Genomic DNA, 27044 nt, shown 5'->3' with positions numbered 1-27044 from the left:
GTTTCGGTTTCACTGACCACTTGGAACATCCGGAGGTCGCTGTTGTACAGTGTTTTTCGTACCACCTTTAACGGGATTTTGATACGGTATTTTATTTGCAATTAAATGCACGCGATTTTTGGATCGCGATATCAACGCTCTCCCGGTTCCCGTTCTACGTTGATATTCGATTATCAAGCTTCCTGCAGCAATGGGCTCAAATGGTTAATAACGAGCGTAATTTATTAGATCCAAAGGTCTACGGATTTTTATTCGCTTAACGTGCTTCCGATGAAAAATGGGCTAATAACCCGGTACCGTATATTCAAACTTTGTTCAAACAAATGCAATTTTCCCTGCAATGTTCCGTACAGCGGATATGATATAATGAGTTTTAAATTGAGTTCGTGTCTTCGTCCAACGAGGAAACGATAATAATCCAAAAAGAACGATCGCCTTCGTAACACTTTCTCTTAACTCTGGACGCAGGAGAGATATTCCAGATGGTCGAACCGAAACACTCCATGAATCTTCATCAACCTCATTAGTGACACTCCCTTCTAATTAAAGGTGGAATCGAGCAGCCAAAGGTCCAGTCAGTAATTGGTCTGTTCCGTCGCGAAAGCGTGTGCACCCCGGACGGTATCGATTGCCAGGAAACTGTGGACGAGCGTGACGAGTACACGTTGACGGGAACTGAACACACGGAGGATTCGCCCACCAAGTCCTTCAGTGAATACGAGAAAGGTACAGGCAAGAAATTCAGACTTTGAAAACAGTAATAGTATTGGTCTCGATCCTTAAGATTTTTATAAGTAAGAAACGAAGTTACGAACCATAGCGATTTATGGGATTGTATCGGTTTCGATTTCGATCTTCGAGCACTGATGTTACATCGATTCTATGTCAGTCATACGATTTTTATTTTCCGGTTTTATATTAGTTCCGAAACTCCTTTAAACGGAATACTCGCATTAACTTCGTAGGGTGTAGTTCACGATTTTGTAACTCAACGAATACATGTAAATCGCCATAACATCGACCATGATATACATCAGAACTGATATATAATAATTTAAAACAGTTTTCTTTTTCCGGAATCGTTTCAACCCCAAAAAGAAATTAAACGATATGGCGGATATATAATATTACAAAGCTTATAAAATCTAAAATCTTGGTTCGTAGGATTTTTTAATGATAAAGAGACTGATGAAAACGAGATATAATAAAGCATAAACGACGAAAGGACGTAAAATGAAGTCGTAAATTCAGTGTAGTATTAAATGTACTCCTATCCTGGCATTAAGGGGAATGGAAATATTAAAAAGAATATTACGGGTAAAACAGTCACATTTCGTTATGGAACGTTGGAAGTATTACATTATCAGTGGTGATTTCATTGCCACTAAATATGCAACTTTATTACGGAGCATAAACGTCTCGTAGAATTTACGATCCTTCCGCCAGTTATACTCGAAATCTACTAAAGTAAAGAAGCAGCTACGTATCTCAAAATACGTGCAATATCTTGTTAATGACAAGTGAAAAGTAAAACAGAAACACTGAACGAAATCTAAATCAATCCAAACACTTCGACAAACTGCATATATTCATTATGAAATAATTTCTGTACCTCAGGCGACAAAAAGGGACCCGCCAGACGGGTGTCGATGATGGAACTAGGATCCATGGAGAAGACTCACTCGGACAAGGTGACAGAAGACGGTTCTCATTCGCTGCCGGAGTGTTGGAATCCTCAACGTCTTCGCATGAGCTCGTTCCCTTACTCGGCCCAGGTTCCAAGCCTCTCGACCGCCCTCATCAACTCTTCCTCGGAATCGTCGGAGGAGATAGACGAGGAGGAGGAGAAGGCTTGACCTTTGGGGATCGTCGAGGAGCAGTCGTCATCCTACGCAGTCGACGAGCGTCGTCTGCGTCGACCATGGCGACGGCCACCCCGACGCTCGTTGCTTTCGTCGCTTCTACGACGACCCAGCGCTCCCGTCTGAACAGGGAGAGTCCCGTATCTCTCTCCCTGCAGGGTGACGCGAGTTGTTTCTCGAGGGTAAATTCGTTCCCCTGAACGATCGTCGATCTCGCCCCGGTGCTCCCTTCGAAGACGGACACTCTAACGAACACTGAGAAGAACGAGCCGCTCAACCACGAGACTCTTCTTCTCTTCCACAGGACCACGATGACGGAAAGTAAACCTCGTTCTTGAACCACCGATGCTTTCATTCGCACGCAGAAACGAGTGCCTCGGGGTTGTTGTAGGTAGCTCCGGTCTCAGAGGATGAGAAAAGAGGGGGAGAAAATATTTTCTCGCTTGAATTCGATCCGTGAACACGTTGATCACAATCGACTCGTAGAAGCGTGATTTTGATAACAACGTAGCCATTGACAGAGAGAGGTATCAGTCGAGGTTGCGTTGTCTTTTGATACTCGGTGATCGCGTGATATCCTTTTTGAATATTCGACCAGAATGATGACGTGATAGAGAGAGAGAGAGAGAGAATAAAAAACAATGAGAGAGAATGAGAGTAAGAGCGAACGAGAGAGAAAGAGAGAAAGCTATTTTTTTAAACCGATACACCTCGTTTCCTCCGTAGCACGACTGATGGTGAAATATTACCGATAGACTGGAGGAACAATTTTTGGTAGTTGATTTTTCAAATGCTTCCTGAAGAAACCGCGGTTCGTCCTTAGGGGGTTGGGTGGGGGGTTGGGGGTTGACGTTATCGATCGCAGGGTTTGTAGAGGGAGGAGAGAGACGAGCAACGGCTTTTCGTCGATCTTCGTCGCTGCGTTGCTTTCTGCGTGCTGAGAAAGATCGAGGACAGGGAGCGCGCGATATTTTCTCCTAGACGCCATAGCGTGTTTTTCCCTTAGCGACGACTCGTTTTACGATCGCTCATTAACTTGGTATCGTGGCCTTAAGATTCCTAGAAGTATCCTAGCAGCAACTCTGAACCTTCCGGTATATTATAAAGAGACGAGAGTAAATGCAAAAGTGGACACGAGGTTGCGGATATAGAGGCTAAAGCAGGGGGTGACTTTTAAGAGACACGAGAGATATACTCGAGTGATCCGTGTTTGCATTTGGCGGCAGGGGATTGAAGGGGGTCGCGTGCAGACACGGTGATCCTCGTTCTTTTGTTTGGGTTTCTTCGGTGACACGGCGTGAGAAATAGTCTTTCGAGGAGATGAAAAATAAATATATATGTAAATCTGTTCGGTACTCGACGCGCAACGCTGAGATCATCGCGCGATTCGCTTTCAAGTTTATAGACGCGAGTCTAGATTTAGACGCGCCACGTGGCGTGGCGTGCAACTACACGTGCGCAAGATGAATCGGGGAAGACTATACCTGTTGCCTTTCGAGGACACTTCAAGTCTTTTGGAGAAGAAAAACAAAATAGTTCCGTGTTGTTTCTTCTAAGAATCATTTCTCGAGGAATTTTCCTCGTTGCGTTAAACGTAGCATGTAATATGATTAATACCGCGTTAATCGCGAGTTGGCGAATTCCAAGTTACCGTTGGTTCGGAGAATATAATGCGCTTGTAAATTATCGTGTTAAGAAACATTCCTAACCAATGTCGAAGTGACACTATTCGTATAGCCAACACTCGGGATTATCTGTAGTTCGTGTGAGTACTTGACGTCAACCAATAACAGGGAAGAATTGTTAATTAATTAAAAATTTTAACTTAGTTCGTAAACCGCTACTTACTGTCAATTTACTACCGATAAATTCTATGTAAGATCTCAGAGAATGTTTAAACAACAGCTATACTTTCGAGAGTCATCAATGGCTGATTGGTACGAAATTCGTAGAACGGTGGGGAGTATAGGTGAATCCAAAATATAAAATTTTAACTTAGAATATTTATTAATATCCCAGATATTAGTAAGAACCAAGTGCTATATTAAATTCTATCTGTACGTTAGTATAATAATACAACTGTTTTCGCTATAATAGTCACCATCGTCGACTGTCATGTAACTAATAACGCAATGATGACAATATTGATTTAGGGTAGACAAGAGCTTAAATCATTCCGAAATCACACAGATGCGTGTATGTATAGTAACGAAAGTTTTTTATTAACATTTTGGTAACTAATAAATGTCCAGAATTAAAATTTCATATTTTGGATCCACCTGCTCTTCTTCTCGTTATTGGATCTTGTAGTAATAGACCACTGGTAACTCTTGGAAAAGCATTTCGTACTTAAACGATTGTCAATAATATTCAGCAATGGCTTTTCCGAGCGCGCTATATCATTCAGACCAACCATACCTCGTTCGAGAGATACCTGTTCGTCATTATCTTCAGCAGCGTTTGTTTCAACTTTTCTTCTTGCGTAAACGAAATAGAATAAGCGTTGTCCACTGTGTATTCCTCTGAATTCCTCGGTCTTCCTTCAACGAGACTTGCGTATCCTCGAAGACAATGCGATGCCCCTTTAGGTTACTTATCTTGCTCTCACACTGGCTTTTCGCAGAGATTCTCGCGAATTTTCCGCTAGAAAAGGAAAATACGATAATCGTCGTGCTCGAAACGGGAGAGATCAACGTTTCGATAGATAGACGCAGAATCTACGTGTAGATATAGTCAGAGAAAATTTTCTAGCCACCAATTTTCTGTCCATTTGAAGGAAGTCCACGAGAATCTCTGCGACAAACGAGTTCAAACACGGTCACGTTGTCGACGACCAACGTCGCGTGATCCCTCGAATCACTGAAGAAGATGATCTCTGTAAAATGGAAGAACAATTAGCAACGACAGCGTGTCTGTCAGCTAGTCGTGGAAATCATCTTCGTGGTGATAGACACACACGGATGTTGTTTAAACGAAACGCTCCTCTCCTTAAGTATGGCCTTAAAAGAAACAGAAGAAATAAAAGTAACTAACTAAAGTAAAAATAACTAAATAAGAGTCTCATGTAGAAACGCAGCCGCGGAAGTGTCGTAGGTCAGTACCTAAATTGCGTTGAATAAACACCGTATGTACATAAAGGGGCAAGAGTAAACGAAATAAAGAGGCATAAACGGAACAATGAAAAAGAAACGAGGGGGGAAGAAGAAGACAAAAGACGAATGAGAAAAGAAAGGAGGAAACAGTTTTATTAGCGAGATAACGTAGCAGGTTAATCGCGATGACTATTAATTCCAATCATTTATCGGAATACGCGAGAGAACGTTGTGACGTGTGTGAAACTATAGCGGGGAGCTGCCAAGGGAAAATCTAGAATTCCGGTTTTTATGAGAATTGAAGAAATCGTGTAATTCTACTGGCACTCGCGGTTGATTAGTTGCTTGCGGAATTGAACGAAACTTTGTTAGCCTTCAATCGTTTAGAGCCGTCGACGTCCCGTTGAATTGGTCGAAAATACGATTGTCGTGGAAAATTTAAGGGATCAGAGAGAGGAGTACGAATTGGTAGGAAATGAAACGTTAACGCGTGACTGTCCGGGGGAATCACCCGTGACCGGTACTCGCTTTATCAGTGGCGCCACGCTGTGGCCGTTACCGGCAACAGGCGATGCCGAGATTAATAAAAGCGTTTAATTCAAATAAATAGTAATATTTGTACAATTTTCAATATAGTTACTGTTATAACGTTATAAAGTGTCATCGTAAATAATGAAGTTAAATTAGAAACTAACGAGTAAAATTATAACGTGTTGTGATGAAACAAAGCACTCGCTATGGCGCCACAGGCAAATTACGTAGAATTGGTCCCGACAGTCAACGGGTTAATAATTTTATCAACTATGGACAAAATTTGTTATATTCGTTGAAATAGAGTACATAGAGTTTATAAATAATTGTATTAATTAAAATAATTTATTTTTAATCGATTAATAATTATAATTAATTTCACAGAAAATGCTTTGCACGATACAAAATCAACTAATTTTACGTTTCAAAAATTAATCATTTTTGGAAGGTCTTAGGAGAAATTTTCTTTTTCGAGATGAATGTGAACGACAAATATATTTTCGACCAAAAACTAGGATCAACGCGATGCCGCAGAGCTCTTGTCAATTAAGACAGTTCGTTCGTTAGGGTTTTCTTCAGCGTCGTTTTAGGGTGGGGATATTTTTTCACGCACATCTCGCTTGGGTAATACTTGCTTGAAGACGAGGGGGATGCAAAAATGCGATTCAATTTTCGTAAAAATCGCAAACGAGTTCGAAATTTCCCTTCGCACGATATATTCCTGGCGGCCTCTAGTTACCTAGATCAGACAAAACGTCGGACTAGTCTCTAGACGCTAGTCTTTACGCTGTTGATTTGTTAAAATAAATGTTTATTTCGTAAAAAAAAAAAAAAAAGAAACAATTTGCTTATTCTGCGAATACCTTCTCTCAGCTGTCGAAATTTCCTCTTTCCTTCGTAAATTGTTCTCATCCCTATCACTCGTCACAAATTTATCAACTTCTTGACAAAAAGAAAAATATTAAGCTCATTTCACAATTAATATCATCTTCAAAGTCTTTCTTAAATTTTCTTGTTAATACTTGTTAATTTTCCTAATTAAAATAAATACCTATTCTTTGTTAACGAAACATGTTACACGATAAATTCACAGCCATAAACACTACAGGTGATCGATGTCGATCTGTCAAGATCCCAATTCCAAATAAGAACAAGCGAAAATTAAAAGCTATCGCGTGTGGGAGATAGATCGAGGACAAGCAATTAAGCCTTGACACCACTTTCGCGCCAATTAAGAGACAGATAATAAAACAATTAGCGATTCGTTGATAAAACTGATACCTCTAATGAAGCAGAGAGAACAAAACTTCCCTAAACATCTCCACTGAACAGTCGTCTACTGCCTCGTGAATTACCATGTCTGGTGGTGTCGTATTTTTGGTCTGCATACCCACATACAGCTACGAGCATGAATTGATCTTCGGTCTGCCCTTGAAACGGGCGAAGAAAAATGAAAAATCCGGGAAACCGGTGATTGGACCAAAAGTCGATTTAAGACTTAGGGAGACGAAGATGAGGACTCACTTGTTGAGGTTGAACAGCGAGGACGAAGTGGACGACATCGATATCGAGGACGACTTGGCCAACAGACGACACCTGCGAGGTCGAGGACGTGGCACTTCCGGTCAACGAGACAGGGATCCGGTTTTCGTATCCATGGAAACGGTACCGTGATTTTTTGATACACTGATATAACCAAAATTATGATTTTTGTGTGATAGGTACCAGTGACGACCATTTTCAATTTGTTAAAATGTCAATACCTGAATTATATCCAATTTACTGAGGTAGACAAAAATATAAATAATTAACCACTTGCACTGGCAAGAAATTCACAGACGTATGTGAAAGAACAGTCCAGAGACGCTCGCTGAGAGGCGTCACGACGTGTATACCACGTTGTTGGCGATTCTGCGACAAAAGTACTTATTACGACGTGCGTGACACGTCTTTCCAGCGCAAGTGGTTAATCCTTTGACTGCCACGCCGAAATTATTTAATTGTTTCGCTGAGGACGCCACGGGAGTGCACCACTTGATGCAAGATTTGTTCTAATATCTTTTGATCGATGTTCTAATAAATATTTTTAATTGTTCAATGAGGCACTTTCTTCTAATTAGCGCTTATATTCACAATGCACCAACTGTCAATTTTCTTTGAATTTTTACAATTGTAGTATACGAGTAGCCCAAGTGCTCCGGTCATATATGACCAACGTGGCAGTCAAAGTATTAATCTAATTGTAGTTTCAATACAGTACTAATCAAATGTTACATCGCGATCTACGAGAGATAAGGTAATTTCAATTTTGGGAAGGAAATTGTGTATAATCGATGTTACTCCATATCAGATAAAAAGGGAAAGAAGTATTGTTATAACGTAATATTATAATGTTTCGCGACGAAGAAAAAAGCTCGATACAGGCTGCCATCATTTTATCCGCCGCTATTATTCTCCAAGGTCTTAGAGGAGTTGCTGAGGAAGCTGAAAGTGGAACACGTTGTCTGGTGCAGGGACAAGGAGAACATGTATTACGAGGTAAGAGACGCTTACGCTAATTATTCCCATTTCTTATTAGAGTCCACTTTATCCTCCCTGGAAAGGTGATATTTCCTGTACCGGCTGGAGAACCATGCGAAAATTGCCTGCACTGCCTCACGGAAATGGGAATCGGCGTGAAAATGAACTCCATAGTAAGGTGAATTAATGTCCTGGTATTTTCTCCGCGGCGAGCTTTTCCAAACGTCTTCGTTTACCCTTCGAACAAATTTCCAGCGTGATTCCAACCCAGTGCACGTATAGTGGCATGGGCAATGGTGGCGCCACTGCAGTCAAGGATGATCTAGCACGAAGGTTGCGATGCAATTACCTCTAATATATACCATTTACGTATGACTGTGTATATTTTCTAATTTCTTTTCTCCTTTTCTTCGTAGACGGAAGGAATCGAAGGAGAGGAAGGACGCTTGGAAGGCGTTCATCGAATCCATACGATCGAAACTGACAGTGAAGCAGGTCGTCGATGGGGTCCGCAGCGGGGGTGATCTTACCTTCGATTACGTCTTGCTAGTACTGACGGCAGAGTAAGAATTATCTTGTTATGCAATTCTTCTTACGTATTCCGATTAATTGAAATTTTTAATGAACGAAACGAGTCAGAGAAAAATATTAATCGCTTTAACCGTTTGAGTGCCACGGGTCATTATTGTTTCCCAATCGATATGTGCCGAGCGGCGCGATAGCGCTTCTCATATTCCGCGTTCACCAACCGAGCGCGCTGATTGTCAGCTTCGCAGCTCAGAGCGCTGGCACTTTTGGACACAAAATAGAAGAAGCGCGATCGCGCCGCTTGGCACTTAAACGGTTAAGGAAGCAATAAATTTTCTTTAAATCGTATTTCTTGAGGATTCGTATGTTAAACATATTTATTATTCAATAATAAAATTACCGATATATAACGTGTACCTAAATATAGTATACGTAAATGATAATAATAAAATTAATATAATAAAAAGGAATAAATAATAGCGATATGTTTACCTTGGTCAAATTTAATATTAATTTTGCTAAGAGGAGCTGTTTGTTTCCAGTATATGCAGAAACAAAAATCCCGAGACATTAGGTACTTCTAATGTTAATAATATGTTAGAATCTTTAAATTTTTATATATATAGAAATTAACGCAATGTTCCATATCCTCTTCGTTATAATAAATCCTAAAGGAAAATACTTTTGAATATAAAGTTGATGAAATTAAAAATTACTTTGATTCGTTTTGTTCATTAATTTTATAATTACACACAGTTGTTTAGCAGCACTGGGACTCATTGAGAACAGTGCCACCAATGTCGTAGCCGCCATGTTGGTGTCTCCCTTGATGGTAAGAATATCTATAATTCCAATTATCAGTTACATTTCCCTGCTACTATTATTATTTTATTTTCCCTCTTTTCTTTTTTTTTTTTTTTTTTTAATAAAATCAAGGGCCCTGTAATGTCATTAACATTTGGGACGATCATAGCCGACAGGAATCTTCAACTTATCGGTCTCAAGAGTTTGTTGGTCGGCATATTTGTCTCGATACTCTTCGGCTTCATCTTCGGTCTCATTCTGGGTACCACTGAGATGCCTTGGGGCTACAACGACTGGCCAACGGACGAAATGAAGGGCAGGTATGTTCTTTAATATTTTTTATTTTTTAAATAAAAATACAAACCGTGGAAAAAATAATAAAGAAATTCGCTTAAATTGTCATCTTCTTACAGAGGAAATTACAGGTCACTCTGGATGGGTGTGTTATGGGCTTTACCATCGGGCACGGGCGTAGCTGTGGCTTTGTTGCAAGGTAGCAGTGGGCCCCTAATCGGAGTCGCCATATCGGCTTCTCTGCTGCCACCAGTGGTAAATTGTGTAAGTTTTGCTAACAATCGTGTTGAAAATTTACGAGCTTCCTGGATTCTGGTTTATCCATGATCGTAAATCGAAATATACAACATCCGCGAGACATTGAAATTGGCCAGTTATCGACACGGACAGAGAGAATAATTCGCGAGAGAAGATAGATACGAGGGAGCCTATCGGCAGTTGAGCAGCGTTCTCGTTCTATCGGAGTTGATTAATGAATGGCAGTTAATCTGGCCGTGGCAATCGATGAAATTTATTCCCATAGGGTTTATTCTGGGCGCTCGGATGTATATGGCTAATTTATCGACCGATTAAAATGCCGCACATGAAAGGAGAGTCCTACACCGACTACAACACCTCGTACGCTTACGTGTACACCGATTATCTACCGGTGGAATTTTTCTGCAATGGCATAATCAGCGCGTGCCTGACCTTTGTTAACGTAATGTGTATCTTTATCACGGCTATCATCGTGCTGAAGGTAAGCAAGGTCGCAAACCAGCAAACTTTTCAAGGATAACAATGAGTAAATCGTCTGCCGCACGTGATGTAATTTTCACGATAATTCCTGATGTCGCGATACTATTGTCACGTGATTATGTAACCGAACTATGACGCTACGTTAAGGCCGGCTAACGTTGAAAACAGGTGTTCTTTAACAGAACGAGCATTTTTCTTTTCATTTTTCGGTTTTCTTTCTTTCTTCTTCTTTCCTTGACTTTGACTTTTCTTCGGGAAAAGATGTAATAGTATATTTATCTCCTGTGACATCAGGACTGTGGTTTTCGTTTAGGTTAAGGAAGTTGCCGCCCCGTATACCTCGACACCGGAATTACGTCGGTTTTGGGAGCATGATATTCGCGTGGTCCGTGATAAGAATATTTCACGAGATAACAGCTCGCTGGATTCAAGGTAACTGAGATATCTCGTGTTATAATAGAAAATTATTTCCTCGCTACTAAGTGAGCATAAAGGAAGATCAAAATATCTTCAAAAAAATATAAATTGGAAATTTCCAAAAATCTTTTATTTTGCAAGAGTATAATATTTACATCGATGCTTTGTAATATTTAATGCAGAATTAAAAATGGAAAATCATTGTCAATTTTTATACTACTAAGTGAGCATAAAGGAAGATCAAAATATCTTCAAAAGAACATAAATTGGAAATTTTCAAAAGTCTTCTTTTATTTTGCAAGAGTATAATATTTACATCGATGTTTTGTAATATTTAATGCGAAATTAAAAATAGAAAATCATTGTCAGTTTTTACGATGGACTGAGTAAAACGAAGCAACGTGTTCTGGAAAAAACATTAAACGAAGCAGTACGTGAAGCCGTAAATGACGAAACATTCCGCAAAGTACAAAGATCAAGTTATGGTCAACATGGTCCAGAGGAAGTAGACGAAGTGAATATTTTCTTTATAAATCTCGTAATTTATAACTATCGTTTATTTTCTATTTACACGAGGCAAAAATTTTCATTTATACAGTTTACATCGAAGCTTGGATTTCATACTAGCGACGGAACAAGCAACGTTACAAACACTGAAGAGAAAGAGACCACATCCAATGGTTTCAACTTACCAGAAGGGTTAGACATTTCTGGCAGCACGAGCGAAGACTTGGCCGCTCTCGATCGATTGATTACGTGTCTTTTAGGACAATCGACTAATGCTAACGCTGGTCATTTGGATTCTTGGCACCGTTCCCATCGAGCTAGCACTCGAGGTTATAGACAATTACATAGTATGGACACCACTGCGGAACGAGGCATGGTTGGCTCTAACATTGATACAACGGCACTTTAATTGGATAATTAAGCGAACTGTAAATTAAAATTTAATCGTTAAATTTATTTGCACGCGTGATGATAATTCTCTAAAGTTTGGCAATTAAATAATGTCAATGGAGTAATTAGTTCATATCTCGATTGAATTCGGTTCAGGGACAGATTTACTATGCTTATTCGACTAAAACCTTTTATTAAAGATACACCACATTACATTGTTAAAGATACAATGTTTAAAATATAAGAGATTAAATAATTTTGACAATTCAAAACTGAAATCTAAGACAGAGCTGTTGAACTGTATTAATCTTCAATTGAAGATGGCTCGGTTCCAAAGTATCGGTCACCGAAGTTACCCATACCGGGTAGTACATAGAATTTCTCATTTATCACAGGATCTAAGGCAGACGTGACGATTTTTACACGTGGAAATGCGTAAGCAATTGAATGGACACCTGATTCTGCCATAAGTAGAGATACAAGTAGCACATTTTCCTCGGCAACGTCGTGATCTAATAAAACTCTAATAGCCATAATGGCAGCAGCACCAGTTGCCACAGTTGCATCCATTAATATCACTTTATAGTCTTTAATATCTTTTGGCAGTCGAAGGTAGTAAAGCTGAAAAATATGTCAATAATTTTTGCATTAAAATCTGAAGAAAATATAAAATCAGAAAAATTCTCTTACCTCTGGTTCTCCAGTTTGTTGATTCGTTTGTATGAGTATTTTTCCTATCCTTATATCTTTGCATACATCCCTAATAGCTTGTTCCATGGTTTCACCGGCACGCAAAATAGACACACCGCATACTTTATCCGTAGCAGCACGCTTTCCATGATATAATACTCCTTGCGGGGTTTCTACCCTTACGTCCTATGGCAACACGGAAACGTACACGTAATGACATGTTGATCGTGACTTGGTAATACGGTATGTCAACATTTACCTCGAAAGGTAAAAGAGATAATGCGTACTCGATAACCAAACGGATTAATCGTTTGGAATAAAATATAAACTCGTCTCTAGATGTTTCCTTATTTCTTATAAATGTGTGCAGACCCTTACTTTGTGGCGTATCTGGAAGCAGGTAGAGAGACGATGGCATTGGTTGACCGATATAAGAATGAGCTAATTTTTCTCTAAGTTTGAAACCCCTCTAGAGTAGGAAATTATCAAAATATAATAAATATAATAAAATAAAGCAACATTTAGAAAGCTATTGATTTTACCAGTTGAAGCTGAGTATGTACATGCTGTACTATAAGTTGTATCGCGATTTCATTTTCTCCTCCACGAGGTACAATAATATCTGCATGAACCATAAATGGTGCTATATAATATTTGAAAGCTGGTTGCACCATAGTAATGTATTGCTTTAACACACCCTCTAAATCTCTTCCTCTATTCGATATATCCCTACGTAATCTCCGAGCAAGCCTTACATCCGCGTCAGTATCAACAAACACTTTCATATCACACATCTTAACCAACCAAAAGGTGCGGATTAATGATAATTCTGTCCTTAACTTCTTACCTAATTGCATTGTACTAACTCACTTATCCTGCTTTTTTCACAGTACATTCACTTACCTTCATTACTTCAACGTTGTAAAACGTCAATATTCCCTCAAATATAATCACATTGGCACCATACATTGTTTTCTTTAAAACAAAAAAGATATATAATATGCGCAAAATAAATTTTAGATCTATATAGTACTTCTGTCAATATCAACATACAGTTCTACTTTCTCTACTATGCGTTACAAAATTATAGATGGGAACCTCCACCATTCTACCTTCCTTTAAACGCTGTAATGTCGTTATTAATAACTCAAAATCAAATGCATCAGGGTGATCAAAATTGTACTCGTTACACTCAGCCATCTCGTGTTGCTTTTCATTTAATACCTACAACAAAAACTGCATATATCACTAATTCTTGTTTCTGTTTTCTAAAACAAAAGCATTTGTATAATAAGTTTCTCATACTTTGTAGAATGAATCCATGCTAAGAAGTGTCACCCAAGGTACGTTTAGAGATTCTATAATCTTTGTTGCAACTGTAGTTTTCCCAGATGCGCTACCTCCACAAATACCTAACACAAAGCTATAATTACATTGTATCTTTTTCCTTCAAAGTAATAAATATATTTTATATTTTTATTACCAACCAATTACAAAAGGTTCTACTTGTTGTCCAGCTGAATTATACCATGGTGGTCTACCAGCTGTATATATTGTTCCTGTTTTACTTCTAATAATAGATTCTGCAGAAGTCTGTTTACTAGACTGAGATAAACTAGTAGAACGTTGTCTTCTTGATCTTGGTGATCTCTGAGGTCCTATCAATTAAAAACAGAAATAATTTCTTTTCATTTATTTCAGAAATTATCCAAAAATGTAATATGTAGGAACTAATTACGTTGAAAAATAAATAAATGAAAAGTGTCTTGGATGAAATGTTTGAATAATTTAATTTTTATGTAGGATAAAGGGATAAAGGATAAAGGTACTTTTGTTAGTTTTAATTGTCTTTTTGAAATTGCAAAAGAAGTCTACTTCGGTATACCAAGTACATCCTGTTTGCCAAATACAGGTATTCCAAATCACTGACTCTGTAAACAATTGGCATATTGTCTATTTAAGTACCAAAATAAATAGAAAATAATATCAAATATCGCAGAAATGCCGGTGAAGGTATTCGTTAATTAACTTACCAGTAGAAGGTGATCTAGGAGATTGCGATATAGGTGACCCAATATCACCGTCTTCGCATGGTTCATCGAATAGGAAAACTTCCTTTTCATCCAAACGAACATCACCGTCATCACTAAGTTACACGGATGTTAATGATATTCCATACGATAAATGAAAGAACGAGAAAACATTATTACTTACCCTTCTGAACTCGCCGAGCTAGGTGGATCGAAATGTTGCACCTTAGCTGCCATATTCCTAATAGCGTATCAAAGAAATTAAAATGTAATCACACACGTGTGCTTTGTACTATGACGTATTTCATCAAACTACACGCTTACGAACTTACGTTTAGCCGACAACGTTTAGCTATACTGACGTATAACGAGAATGTATGTATAACAACGAGATTTTTAGTCGCCACCTACCGTTTATATTATGAAGTAACCATCCTAAGCTGATTATCCAATTATCCAATGTTATATAATAAATTATAATATACTGTTTGCTAAATAATTTTAATCGATAACTTTTATGGTTACCTTAAAATCTATAACGTTTCAGAAGCTTTAAGAATATTATACAGTCAAGTTAGTCGAGATCTCTGAAATTTTAGGTAAATTTTAAACAACGTTCAAAACAATCCGAGACTCTTGTAGCGTGTTGAACCCATTACTACCCTTCATAATTGCACTCACAGATGCATCGAATACACACCATGCCACTTAGTATTATCAACGTATCTTGGTTAGCGCCATATCTAAATATTGCCAACAACTAAAACTATATAAAACATTTTAGTGATTAATGTTCATGATCATTGCTCATAAATTTGCAATGTTTAACGATATAAAAGTAATTATAAAACACATTTCTTTAGTGAATAACTCGTTTTATTATTGACGTAATAATTAATTTAACTGGAAAAATACATATTACGTGGCAAAGTATCACTTGTATATTTTAACAAGCATCAAAATAGAATCATTGGAATACAATTGTATAGAAAAATCATTAGAAAAAAATCGATAAAATAAGCAATAACTTTATGCATGTCCCGTTAGTATCCGAGTAATTTAAAATTATTCTTGCAGTGGTGGTGACCTCCCGTGGTAGATGCAATATTCGCAATTGAACCCGGCAGAGTTTTGCTATTACCACTAATTACAATGAAGAAACGGTTGTAATAGTATTTGTTGCTTGGTTGATGTTAGGACTCGTTCAGTCTTATGGTCGAACTTAAAGTACAAAGTTACCCCGATGCTTCTGCGTGCTACTCTGTTGTGTGACGTCGCATTGTCTTTTAATAGTCAGCCCCTGTGACCGGTTTTTCCGTCGTTAACAAGGCACCGTTGTACGTCGAGACGCGCCCTCGTCCGACCTTGAAACCTATAATCGTTCATAGCGTTCGATGTTCCAAACATCGTCTGGAAAACTATTAATTGTGCTCTACAGGTTCGAATCCTTTTTGTTTTCTTCGGCGCCTCGTTAACGCAGAACAACAGTGAAATGGCGAAAAAGACATACGATCTGTTGTTCAAGTTACTGTTAATCGGTGATTCCGGAGTTGGTAAAACTTGTATACTGTTTAGATTTTCAGACGATGCTTTCTCAACGACGTTTATTTCTACCATAGGTAAGAAAAATATTACAAATAATCATTCGTATATTTGTTAAATCAGATTGTGCGTTGTTGAAATTCTTTTTTGGTATAGTAGGTTATGCTACTAGGAAAATTATAATATTGTAAATTGGAAATATGCAAATTTCAGGTTGATGAACAATAGACAGTTGATTATTGAAGCATCATTGCTGCGTTTGTTATGTTAATTACATAGATAAATTGTGTTCATGAACAACATTTTGACATTGTTATTAAAATTGAATGTTTTATGTAAATAAATGTTAATGTACTGAGAAGTATGTCACGTAAATAAACAATATGGTTTTTATCACTTAGGTATCGATTTTAAAATCAAGACAGTGGAATTAAGAGGAAAAAAAATCAAGTTACAGATATGGTAAGTTATGAAGCTATAAATGTTTCTAAATAGCTTTTAATTTATATATTCATAGGGATACAGCTGGTCAAGAAAGATTTCATACCATTACCACATCTTACTATAGAGGTGCAATGGGTATTATGCTTGTTTATGATATTACTAATGAAAAGACATTTGAAAACATTGTCAAATGGTTGAGAAATATTGATGAAGTAAGTAAGATGATGAATCTTAGTATCATATATCAATACATTTAATTTATAATTTTACTTTTCTTTTAATGAATTTTAGCATGCAAATGAGGATGTGGAGAAGATGATATTAGGAAATAAAAGTGATATGGAAGATAAACGTGTTGTTAGCACAGAAAGAGGGGAAGCGGTAAAATAATTATAACAAAATTTGTATGTAAGTTAAGAATACCATAAACTAATAAATTCATATGCTCCTTTAGATAGCAAGAGAGCATGGAATCAGATTTATGGAAACATCTGCAAAAGCAAACATTAATATTGATCGTGCATTTAGTGAATTAGCTGAAGCAATATTGGAAAAAACTCATGGAAAAGAACCACAAGATGCTCCTGATAGAGTAACAGTTGATCGAAAAGTGGAAAGAAATTCTAATCGGTGCTGCTAATCTTACATTATTTATTTTAATGGCGCATAATATATTATATATCAGCTCGTGCCACTCGAAATAGATTTGTGGATAGATTTAGAGCATAATTTAAAGCATAATAGTATAATTAAACTCTTCACAACACTGCCTAAACAAATTCGATTAAACTTATTTGATAAAATTTCTGATTAAAAAACGATATCTAAATTTAATTAGAAGTGTAAAAGTAATAACTCCAATTTGAAAGTGAAGTTTTTTAATTATACCTGGATTTCAGAGGGTGGGTTATAAATGCTGTTTGTCACTTATATGACTGTACTTATAAATGTGTCTATTATATGTATACAAGCATTAAAGCTCCATCACAGCTTTTATAATGAACAAAAGAAATCAATGAAATACACTGTTGATGGAGCTTTGTTTTCCATGTGAAACTTTATGCATTGTTGCACGAACAAAGTCAACTAGGAACAATTTGTTTGTTATGAGGCTGCAATTTGTTACCATGATGAGAAGAGTGAGAATGAATGTGGGCTTTTGATCTTGAAAAAAAATCTATGTGAACATTGAATGCTTTTTCATACGGACATTGCACTACATATGCTTATTTACATCTTAAGTTCAAATCTGAAAGCTTAAGACCAAGAGCTTTTATCCTACTTGTGTAAGACTAATTTACTATAAATATAAATATTCACGATTTCGAAATAACTGTTTTTATTCCCCTTTGCAATAAATATATACTAGATATTTGTTAAAAATAACACTATATAATACATAAATCAATGATAATGTCAAAACTAATTATCATAATATATATACCTTTGGTTTAACAATGTATTTGCATAATGGTTCACATCCTATGATTATTGTAAAAAATAACATACATAACTATGGACGAAAAATAAAAATACTATTTAATACTTTGGAATTTTTATTTTATTATGCAAATCTGTTTAAATAATATAACATTTGTTTTTTAACAGATAATGAACATTATACATTGTACAGTGTTAGGATAATATGGAATTATAATAATATGTAAGTATTCTAACACGCAGTGTTCAATAATTGTTTTCTAACATATAATAAATATACATATACATCATTGGAATAATATGATGTTACAATAATATATAAGTGTCATAACACTACATCTAACACGCAGATTTTAATATTTTTAAAATGTATTTATTTTACTTGTTACAACACTTAAATCAATTATTTGCTTAGTAGTGATATATATTTGAACATAGAAAAATGATACCTTACAAAATAAACTGTTTTATTATATGAATTCAATCTAAAACAGGAATACCTTTTTTTAATAGGAAAAATTAAATAAAAGTTATAAATACATATATAAGTTATGCATTTGAATCTGTTATAATTCTACTTATTGTATACTTTTAACTATGTAATGATTAACTTACTTTTTTTCGTAAGTATAGGAATTATTTGACTTACAATATTAAAGATCAAAATAATATACTTTCTCTGTACTCTCTGTGTTAGCTATGCTTTGAAAATTGTGTAAAAGCTATTATTTCATAGAAATTAAAGCTTCTTTGACAATAGCTTTTGTTTTATGCCTTTCATTGCTGTTCTGTAATGTACTCTCTACATATAAAGTAAAAGAGTCAAAACAGAATCATAAGTAAAAGCATTTTGCATTGAAGATTAATCCAGCGATAAAAATGTGTTTTACAATATTTAATTTTTTGTGTTGTTGAGAATAGTTAAAATGTAAAGGAAAATATTGACAATATCTATATAAAGGTTCAGTGCTGCAAAAATATATTCTTCCGGGGAAATGGCATATTTGTGACTACCACCCATCATCATTTGTGTATCATAGATCAAGTAGATAGAGAAGAGCAAGGCTCCAAGTGATGCATATACTACAGTTATTATTTTCCCCGGCCATAATGCTGCAATTATTCCAAAAAGTACAAGAACAATCAGTGCAACAAATAGAATGCTGTTAAGACCAGTAAAATCGAATTTCGTCTGGAATGCAAATAATGTTAACGCAAGACAAATAACTGCAGTAATTCCAACGGCCAATAACACCTAAAAGTGTTCAATAGAAAAGTGTTTTATTTCTTACTTAATAATTAATGCATTATAAATTAAAAAATCATTATTTGACTTCTAGAATCTTACCTCTTCAGAACTGTATGTAGAAGCAACAGTAGCCAATAGAAAACCTTCTGCTATTGTGAATATGAACAAAAATATAAAATTCATAGGGGCTTTTCGTCTTACACTGGTACAACAAGCCATACATATAATCAGAACAATAGTTGCTGCAAAACAAATCCAAAACAACTCAGGATGTGCCATCACAAAATTATGTGTAGGACGGTGGTAAAGAAATAATACAATCATTGAGAGTGTGATCAGAAGCTGACACATCAATATACTGTACACTTTCCTGCAAATAGGTAAAAGTTAAAATTAAACAAATGTAACAAAATTTTATTAATTATGATATATACCTGATGAAGCCATTTCGAATAGATTTTTCATTGAATTCAAATGCCTTAATGTCATTGGATTGCATAGGATCATCTGCATAATTTGACCCATACATGGCTGGTTGTGGTCCTGCACCAAATATTGGATCACTATGTGGAACTTGACCGTCAGGAGGCACACCTGGAGGAATAAAGCCTGGGCCTAAAAATAAAGAAAATATAAGCATTATATACAAATTAAAATATTGAAATGAAAAAAAAAAACAAAACAATATGAAACGAACCAGGTGGTGGATTCATTCCATAAGGAGGTGGGTATCCAGGATATCCTTGGCTTGGATATGCAGGATTTTGTTGAGGATAACCTGCACAATCAAATTTTAAACAAATAAAATATTATAATGTAGTGGAATTTGTATTCTAAATTAAGCATTACTCTTCATCAAATTTTGTGCTCTATTAAACAGCCACTAAATGTTAGTGCATGATTTTTTCTTTTCAATGGAATATTTTCCCTTTAGTTTCTGATTTTTCTTTTAAATAAACCATATAACATATTTAAATCATGTTAACACTGAATGAACATGTTTTCATATATGTGCAAGTGTTATTATTTTATCAATAATAGATAACGAACATAGATAATAATTAATGATTGTTATAAAAAACTTTAAATGATGATTGCCACTTGAAACAAGCAACATGGTGTTAACAGTCTGTTAAATATACTGTTCGTATATTCAACATAATGAGAAATATGTATAACTTAGGAAAAAGATCAGAACCTTGTTGTCCTGGATAAAATCCAGCACCAGGTGTACTCTGCCAAGTTGCCATCTTTTGGTTTTTCTTTTAGCTGAAAAAGAATCTATTATTATAACGAGATACTGTTGCATTATCAAAACATCAATGGAACACCAGCGCACAAATGTACCAACAACCTTAAAATGAAATGACATATAAAATTACTAAAAAAAATGTATTTTTCAACATATTTCAAGTTATTTTATTAATGTCAAATTGTTTACTATTCAAAATTAATGAACAAATCATTTATTTTGCTAAACATAAAACATTAATTACAATGTATTATAAAAATGCATATTCAAATAAGTGTACTCATTCTTAAAAACCTTATAAATTATTACAAATGTTAATAAAAAAAAAAATTTTTTTATATTTGTAAATAATAAAAATAATTTAGATATAATATAGTTATACATTTAATGTATTATAATATAACATAGTAGTATCAATGATAAAGTTTATAAAAATAGTTGTACAATATCAATATTTTTAGATTTCAAATGTAAAGATATTTTTTAGACTGATTCACCACAGATAAAAAAGCAATGCAGGATATACCTGAAATAGATACAAGCATTATGAAATATAATTGCTCATATTTATAAATATTATTTAAATAATATACCGCTTGGTTTTATTAATTTTTATTAACAAAACAATTCTATGAAAATCATTTTAACATGTAGAAAATCAGATTTATATCATACATTTAAATGCAATAAATATGAGCACAGTTAATTTTGATTAATTTTTTCAAGGCTATAAGGTTAGCTGAAAATAATATTAGAAACACCAGTTAATAATTATCATTATATTTATATCTACGTACAATTTTATATTGATGTTATAATCCAATACTGCTGTCGGAAAAAGATGTTTTATTAAAAATACACGTACGTCATGCTTTACAGCAAACGCTATGAATAAAAAAAAAAGCAATTGTTAACAACACTACATTAACATATTAAGCAATTTTACACATCCTGTTTAAATATCCTGCTTAATAATTATTGTTTTTACATGTGAATTTAAATCGTAACATTATGAAATATTGGAGCAATGAAACGATACTTCAACGTTCTTCCGTATCAATAGCTAGCGCAACAAAATGTTGAACTCGATCACAATCTGTTCATTTCAGAAAATACTTTAACAATAATATTACGAAAACTTTCTACAATTATATGCAATATTAATCTGAGAATCGTAGAACTAGTTATATACGTCAATTTGATGCGTCATGCGCATTTTCTGGAAATGGCAACAATCGATAATCACATTCGTGCGCCGAATATGAGTTGAATTTATTTACCTCTTTTAGAAAACGTTTAAGACCCTTAGTGGAACGATTAAAACTCTTTAGAATGCAAATTAAATTGACAAGATGGAGTCATTAATGGAATTCACTTATGCAGTGTATTTCATATGCACGTTGTATATATATCACAAAGATGACACACGCCCCACTTAATCTTTGACTGAATCGCATACGAGTAACGAGTAACTGATATGAAGTAGGTTGAATATTAGAAAGCGACGGCTTAACACATTTTGCGCCTGCGTACACGTTGTTCAGAATGCTGTTTACCATCGAACTAGATATATATGTATATATATTTTTTGCGTAGGCATATGTCGAATTTCCTAGAAAAATATTATGTAAACGTTTTTCTTAATTGTTACGGATGTAACATAATTTTTCGTAACATGATTCTCACAATGTGTTAAATAAACAATATATATATACATAATTCTCGCGTTTTAAAATCATTTAATTGTTCATTGTGAATCTACATAACAATATTATTTTCTATATAAAAGGCGAAATACAATTTTGATATTAACTGTTACATAGAATGTGATACGTCATGCTATGTTAAGTGTAAAGTAATTTTTATAGTGAATAAGGAAAGCAAAATTCTAAATAATTTTTATAATTAGTTTTTTCATACTCAAGAAATAAACTTGTTTTCATCATATTATATATAAGTATTTACCTTTTTATTGAAAATTGCTTCGATTCTCAAAGCGAATTAAGACAAACTATTTGCAAGTCGTACCAACATAAAAATATGGAAAAAGTTGCCTCCAGTATCCACGTGTATGACAGTTGTGGTTACGTTCCTTAGTGTGTAGTATAGTTTATATAATTAGATTAATAACATTATTATAAATGATTCTAGAAAATCAAATAAATCATGTCAACTTGTAAAATACACAATATTAGGTTTTATAATCTTGAACCTCGATCTGTTACTTGTTTATCTTATGAATCTAAGACAAAAAAGTTAACACTTGCAAGGTTAGTTTTTTCAGTACATTTTTACTTACTATAAAGACGTTGATTGTAAAAATCTTTATAGTAACATTTTTACAGAAATGACAATTCCATTGAAGTTTGGAATATTGGGAATGCACCTTTTGTAGAATGTACAATACCAGCACTTGCAGAAAACTCGATAGAAAGCATTCTCTGGATAGGATCAAGGTTGTTTTCGACTGGTCTTCATGGCATGATAGCAGAATACGATTTAACAACATTATCTATTAAAAATGAAGTTGCAGTAACTGGGGGTGCAGCTTGGTGTATGGATGTAAATCATAAGAAAACATGTTTAGCTGTTGGTACAGAAGATGGATACATCAATACATTTACTGTTACTAGCGATACATTGATATATGAAAGGATATTTGATAAACAGAAAGGAAGAATTCTTTGTATTAAATGGGACAACACTGGAGAAATGATTTATACAGGATCGGCTGACACAATTAGAGTTTGGAATGCCATATCTGGTCATGCAATTCACAAGATGACAACTTCTAGAAAAGAAGCAAAGAAAGAAACTATTATCTGGTGTTTAGAAGTTACAGATGACAATGTTATAATTTCTGGAGATTCACGGGGCTGTCTATCATTCTGGGATCCTCATATGGGTACTTTAATCGAATCCCACGAAAGTCATACAGCTGATATATTAGCTGTCACTTTATCTCATGACATGAATACTGTATATTGTGCTGGGGTTGATCCCGTAGTACGAAGCTTTTGTAAAATAACCATGAAATCCAGTGGTAGACCACAATGGGTAAAAGGTATCGAAAGAAGGTTACATGCTCACGATGTAAGAGCTTTAGTAGAAGCAAACGGAAAATTATATTCAGCTGGTGTAGATGGATATCTAGCACAGTCTAGTTATCCACCAAAAGTTTTAGTTAAATATCCACCATTACTTCAACTTCCATGTGCTACTGTTTGTAGAAAATCTAGGTGCATTTTGTTACGGTATACAAACTTTCTCGAGTTGTGGAGGCTTGGATCATCTACTAAAGTTTCTCCAGAATCAATACGTCCCGGTATGTTTCATCAATTAGAAGAGGAGCCTATAAAATTGTTACAATTAAAAACAAAAAGAGACGAAAATATTATTTCTTATGCTATCAATAAGGACTCTAAAACAATTGTTTATTCAACCGACAGTCATGCTAGAGTCTTCAATTTTGACGTGGTCGAAGGGGATGCACAATTATCAAGGAACGATACTGACATTTTTGCAATCAAAATACAGAAAATGTTATTTAGCCCAAATGGAAGATTATTTGTAACGATAAATAACGATGGAAAGAAAAACATCGTAACATTGTATAAAGTGGAGAAGAAGCATCTAAGGCATCTCGATTCTTTTCACACGGACAAGGAATCCATTGTAAATCTTGGACTCGTGTGTTTTTCTCCTGACGATAAATATTTTATTTGTGCCGATCGTTATGGTAGAATCGCTGTGTATAATATTAGTAATACTGCAAGTAACGACGCATCTGCAGCATGGTTATTACCAAAGTACAGTTGTCCACCGACAGCTATGGCTGTCCAGAAAAGTACTTTAAATTTAGTTATCGTGTATTCCGATCACAAGGTAAAAATTCGTTTTACGCACAATTGTAATATGAATTTCCTTTACTCCCGAGATATTAAATTCTCGTTTATCTAAATCACGAAACGATGAGTTTATAGTTACTACGTCGGCTATAAGAAAACGTATAATCTCTTTATGACCTGCCTTCTATAAATCCTGTAATTAATTATTCTTATAACTTTTTCTAATATCTTACGTAAAATTGAAAGTTATAAAGTTGCTGTACTTTATCGATGATTATTTTTCATGCTTAATTATTGGTCGTTTAATTGCAGATTGTCGAGTATAATATTTTACAAAGGCAATACACCAAGTTTTCGAATAATTTGCAAAGTCGACTTCCGAAACAATGGTTGGCCCGGCCTTTTCCCATAACGAATATAATCTTTGATTCTCGCAATGAAAATATCATAATAATGCACGATGATTCTACCGTTTACGTTATCGATAAATTGAACGAATTTCTGGAAAAAGATGCGAAAATTTCGAAACGCGAGAACGGTGACATCACGGAAGATAATTTCTCCTTAAGTTCGCACTCTCAACCGATTTTTCAAGTTCTTAAAAAATACAAGGTAATTTCGGTCGTGACATTGTATAATTCGAATACGAAAATCAAATTATCACCCATGATATTTTCAGCACCTGGTGTACTTGGATTGGTTGAACGACGAAGAATTAGTGGCAGTCGAAGTGAATCCCATATCATTAACGGAGAAGTTACCGCCGACTCTTAAACAGAAGTGGTTCGGAATGTAAATAATTTCCAGAACGAAATAAATCAAATCTCATTTTCATAATGGGATGAAACGTGTACAAAACTGTTAGCTTGTTTCTAGAAGAACACTCTGTCCTGGAAGCTAAGAATGACGTATTTCTACATTATACCAACTGCTATTCCGCTATTTATACAAAACTGCGACAATTTATTTTTCAATACATTTCTTATATAGTGTACAATGTTTTGTGTACAAAATATACACTTTATCGATTATTCGAATCCCATGTTACTTAACCGAGGAAGATGAACCTCTGCTGTGCGACGCGAAATTTCCCGGGTCCCATAGGAGGTTCGGTGGTGAGTTTCGGCGAAACATACCAGCGACCTGTAAACTCGAGATCGTATTCTGGACGAGATGATCGGAAACCCACCATGCCGGATGTCGTTCTGGGAATGGACGGCGATGGTTTCAGAAGAATCGGTGAACGCTTAATCGCATCTTCCGGCGGTTTGTGTTCGAAAGTGTCCGCCGGAAATCCCTCCTTTCTGCATTCTTCGGTCAGCACCTACGGTCAGTGACACCGGGAAACATTAAAATTCGTGTGGTGCACATCGTCGATACTGTGCCTTTCCCTCCGGCTGGTTCGTGATACCTTTTTAAAAAATTCACCCGTCAGGTGTGCGTACTTTCTGGACCAGTTGCGGCGAAATAACTTGTCCCGTAGTATAACTTCCTTGCTAAAATTCACGTATCGTCGAATATGAAAACGCTGGCTCGTGTCAGGTCGAACGGAACAAAGCGATCAAACTTGCTCTCTGCGCGAGCCAATACCAAATACTGTCAGAAGTCACCGGATTCTTCGCGTTCATCTTTCCAGTCTTCCTATCCTCTGTCTTACATTGCAACTCGTCCGTCATTTTTCCCAGGCAAAGACTCCTTTAACGTCTAATTAATATCACGCGAACCAACGAGGGAGCGAAAGCACTGGAAGCTATAATCTTCGAAATCTCTTTGCAGTTTGTTCAATATCACGACCGTTGCCATAGTCCCTGATCCCGCCCCATCTTCGAGAAGATATCGTACACTGCACACATATTTCACGGGGAAACTTGTGGTCTCGGAAGGAGAACAATCGGCGATTTACCACGACGCTACACGGTGAAGCGACCGAGACAGTATTTCCGAGTATTAAGCCACGATCACCGGACTATCGATTTTCAGTAAGAGCCATATAAAAGGTAGGAAGCGAGCGAGCGCGGAAAATCTCGTTGAGCCAAGGTAAACCGAGTCTAAGGACCGGCTACGAGGCCATAAACCAAGAAGCGTTTAATCTTCGCCGCGAGTTGTAACCCGCAGCCACGAAGGAAGGCGTAGACGTAGCGGCTTAAGCCTGCAGGAAATAATCAAAGCGGCGATACAGCGGCAAATACACACAGTCTGTGTCACGACGATGCAGTCCCTGTGGTGTAGGTGAATTTAGGTGCGTCTAACACGTTCGTCTTGGTTCGGCGAGAAGGTAACGGTTCGGAAAGCTTTGTAGTTGTGAGGTCTCGGGCGGCAGGAAGGAGGATGGAAACGGCTGCAAAGTGCAATGCGCCGAGATTACGACTAATCTGCGCCCGAGACTGGTCGGAAGCGTAGTTTCTGTAACTTACATCGCTTAAAGCGTCAGCTCGTTCAACCCTCAAACTCCGTCGCGCAGTTCCTTCTGTCCCTCTCCGTCCCTTTATATCGCCCCTTTATACCTGTCTCCCTCATCCTCTCTCTCTCTTCGTTCCTCTGCTCCTTCCTCTTTCACCTTCTATAACCACTCTTGCATTAGCGAGGACTGATTCCCTTGGGAAAATTGCGTTCTCGAAACTGGAAAGTTTAACGTGCCACGCACCTGCCAGGTCTTCACCGTGCCTGGGTCCAGCAGGGAAACTTTATTCTTTCCGTAGCCGGGGCCTGGAAAATGGACATCCACCGCTTTTCTTCCCGACACGGTAAGGCGATTCCACGGGATTTATTATTTACGCGTGGACGATGGAACGCGAGTTCCTTCTCCTTCTTCAGCTTCTCCTTTGCCTTTCAGGGGACGCGGTTGGAACGCGATCCGCGTACAGAG

General features: G+C 36.2%; 7 protein-coding genes across 15 annotated transcripts in view; 4 read left to right on the top strand and 3 right to left on the bottom strand.

The window, feature by feature from the left end:
• Positions 1-3697, top strand: part of Nhe2 (Na[+]/H[+] hydrogen exchanger 2) — a 33374-nt gene extending 29677 nt beyond the window's left edge. For 2 of the 3 annotated variants that reach the window (XM_017910691.1, XM_017910690.1), the window contains exons 18-19: positions 550-726; positions 1618-3697. In XM_017910691.1, the coding sequence (XP_017766180.1) occupies positions 550-726; positions 1618-1856 (416 nt within the window). In that variant the 3' untranslated portion in view covers positions 1857-3697. Of the gene's footprint in view, positions 1-549; positions 727-1617 lie in introns of those variants that run through there. The other variant, XR_001890753.1, reaches the window with a different exon arrangement.
• A 3144-nt stretch (positions 3698-6841) lies between these two features.
• On the top strand, positions 6842-11879 carry LOC108555152 (uncharacterized). The gene is made up of 12 exons (XM_017910692.1): positions 6842-7150; positions 7946-8023; positions 8089-8183; positions 8261-8338; positions 8422-8568; positions 9290-9365; positions 9470-9657; positions 9751-9895; positions 10155-10370; positions 10683-10801; positions 11156-11300; positions 11385-11879. Exons 1-12 carry the CDS (start codon positions 6842-6844, stop codon positions 11700-11702), a joined length of 1914 nt encoding a protein of 637 aa, XP_017766181.1. The 3' UTR covers positions 11703-11879.
• Positions 11880-11963: 84 nt separating this feature from the next.
• LOC108555149 (lethal (2) k01209) lies at positions 11964-14912 on the bottom strand. Of its 4 annotated transcripts, none has more exons than XM_017910687.1 (11): positions 14815-14912; positions 14588-14644; positions 14407-14519; positions 13861-14031; positions 13679-13785; positions 13427-13597; positions 13277-13348; positions 12916-13167; positions 12633-12842; positions 12374-12559; positions 11964-12304 (listed from the first exon to the last, which is right to left on the bottom strand). In XM_017910687.1, exons 2-11 carry the CDS (start codon positions 14638-14640, stop codon positions 11987-11989), a joined length of 1653 nt encoding a protein of 550 aa, XP_017766176.1. In that variant the 5' UTR covers positions 14641-14644; positions 14815-14912; the 3' UTR covers positions 11964-11986. The 4 variants fall into 4 exon arrangements, with proteins under 4 accessions (XP_017766176.1, XP_017766175.1, XP_017766177.1 ...); XM_017910686.1 differs by lacking the exon at positions 14815-14912 and adding an exon at positions 14736-14795; XM_017910688.1 differs by lacking the exon at positions 14815-14912 and having other exon boundaries at positions 12916-12995; positions 13071-13167; positions 14588-14717.
• A 307-nt stretch (positions 14913-15219) lies between these two features.
• On the top strand, positions 15220-17155 carry Rab10 (RAS oncogene family member Rab10). Its single transcript, XM_017910679.1, has 6 exons — positions 15220-15241; positions 15481-16022; positions 16347-16407; positions 16463-16601; positions 16681-16770; positions 16844-17155. The coding sequence occupies exons 2-6, from the start codon at positions 15896-15898 to the stop codon at positions 17027-17029; spliced, it is 603 nt and encodes a 200-aa protein (XP_017766168.1). The 5' UTR covers positions 15220-15241; positions 15481-15895; the 3' UTR covers positions 17030-17155.
• Positions 17156-18512: 1357 nt separating this feature from the next.
• On the bottom strand, positions 18513-22356 carry Lfg (Glutamate NMDA receptor-associated protein 1 lifeguard). 4 transcript variants are annotated; one of them, XM_017910682.1, is made up of 7 exons: positions 21611-21801; positions 21128-21215; positions 20277-20347; positions 19776-19856; positions 19513-19693; positions 19178-19448; positions 18513-19084 (listed from the first exon to the last, which is right to left on the bottom strand). In XM_017910682.1, exons 3-7 carry the CDS (start codon positions 20326-20328, stop codon positions 18725-18727), a joined length of 945 nt encoding a protein of 314 aa, XP_017766171.1. In that variant the 5' UTR covers positions 20329-20347; positions 21128-21215; positions 21611-21801; the 3' UTR covers positions 18513-18724. The 4 variants fall into 4 exon arrangements, with proteins under 4 accessions (XP_017766171.1, XP_017766170.1, XP_017766169.1 ...); XM_017910681.1 differs by lacking the exons at positions 21128-21215; positions 21611-21801 and adding an exon at positions 22296-22356; XM_017910680.1 differs by lacking the exon at positions 21128-21215.
• A 101-nt stretch (positions 22357-22457) lies between these two features.
• l(3)72Dn (UTP4 small subunit processome component l(3)72Dn) lies at positions 22458-25132 on the top strand. Its single transcript, XM_017910689.1, has 4 exons — positions 22458-22600; positions 22676-24215; positions 24491-24790; positions 24858-25132. The coding sequence occupies exons 1-4, from the start codon at positions 22497-22499 to the stop codon at positions 24972-24974; spliced, it is 2061 nt and encodes a 686-aa protein (XP_017766178.1). The 5' UTR covers positions 22458-22496; the 3' UTR covers positions 24975-25132.
• A 94-nt stretch (positions 25133-25226) lies between these two features.
• On the bottom strand, positions 25227-25854 carry LOC108555145 (uncharacterized protein C20orf85 homolog). The gene is made up of 3 exons (XM_017910678.1): positions 25769-25854; positions 25590-25674; positions 25227-25502 (listed from the first exon to the last, which is right to left on the bottom strand). Exons 1-3 carry the CDS (start codon positions 25852-25854, stop codon positions 25227-25229), a joined length of 447 nt encoding a protein of 148 aa, XP_017766167.1.
• Between the last annotated feature and the right edge of the window lie 1190 nt (positions 25855-27044).

Source organism: Eufriesea mexicana, unplaced genomic scaffold (genome assembly GCF_001483705.2).
Source record: "Eufriesea mexicana isolate 0111107269 unplaced genomic scaffold, ASM148370v2 scaffold139, whole genome shotgun sequence".
NCBI lineage: Eukaryota > Metazoa > Arthropoda > Insecta > Hymenoptera > Apidae > Eufriesea > Eufriesea mexicana.
The sequence above is the reverse complement of the archived record's forward strand: the minus strand, read 5'-3'. Positions and strand labels throughout refer to the sequence as shown.

Excerpts from the sequence above, each read along its gene's own strand:
- LOC108555152 (XM_017910692.1), top strand. The coding sequence starts at position 6,842 with ATGTCTGGTGGTGTCGTATTTTTGGTCTGCATACCCACATACAGCTAC. Across the intron at positions 10,371-10,682 it reads CGGCTATCATCGTGCTGAAG|GTTAAGGAAGTTGCCGCCCC; the intron begins GTAAGCAAGGTC and ends GTTTTCGTTTAG. Across the intron at positions 10,802-11,155 it reads AACAGCTCGCTGGATTCAAG|TTTTTACGATGGACTGAGTA; the intron begins GTAACTGAGATA and ends AATCATTGTCAG.
- LOC108555149 (XM_017910687.1), bottom strand. The coding sequence starts at position 14,640 with ATGGCAGCTAAGGTGCAACATTTCGATCCACCTAGCTCGGCGAGTTCA. Across the intron at positions 13,349-13,426 it reads ATAGTAGAGAAAGTAGAACT|AAAACAATGTATGGTGCCAA; the intron begins GTATGTTGATAT and ends TTTGTTTTAAAG. Across the intron at positions 12,560-12,632 it reads TATCTCTTTTACCTTTCGAG|GACGTAAGGGTAGAAACCCC; the intron begins GTAAATGTTGAC and ends GTGTTGCCATAG.
- Rab10 (XM_017910679.1), top strand. The coding sequence starts at position 15,896 with ATGGCGAAAAAGACATACGATCTGTTGTTCAAGTTACTGTTAATCGGT. Across the intron at positions 16,023-16,346 it reads GACGTTTATTTCTACCATAG|GTATCGATTTTAAAATCAAG; the intron begins GTAAGAAAAATA and ends TTTATCACTTAG. Across the intron at positions 16,771-16,843 it reads GCACAGAAAGAGGGGAAGCG|ATAGCAAGAGAGCATGGAAT; the intron begins GTAAAATAATTA and ends ATGCTCCTTTAG.
- Lfg (XM_017910681.1), bottom strand. The coding sequence starts at position 20,328 with ATGGCAACTTGGCAGAGTACACCTGGTGCTGGATTTTATCCAGGACAA. Across the intron at positions 19,694-19,775 it reads TGGAATGAATCCACCACCTG|GCCCAGGCTTTATTCCTCCA; the intron begins GTTCGTTTCATA and ends CTTTATTTTTAG. Across the intron at positions 19,449-19,512 it reads ATTCGAAATGGCTTCATCAG|GAAAGTGTACAGTATATTGA; the intron begins GTATATATCATA and ends ACCTATTTGCAG.
- LOC108555145 (XM_017910678.1), bottom strand. The coding sequence starts at position 25,854 with ATGACGGACGAGTTGCAATGTAAGACAGAGGATAGGAAGACTGGAAAG. Across the intron at positions 25,675-25,768 it reads GTGACTTCTGACAGTATTTG|CAAGGAAGTTATACTACGGG; the intron begins GTATTGGCTCGC and ends CGTGAATTTTAG. Across the intron at positions 25,503-25,589 it reads CGGGTGAATTTTTTAAAAAG|GTGCTGACCGAAGAATGCAG; the intron begins GTATCACGAACC and ends CACTGACCGTAG.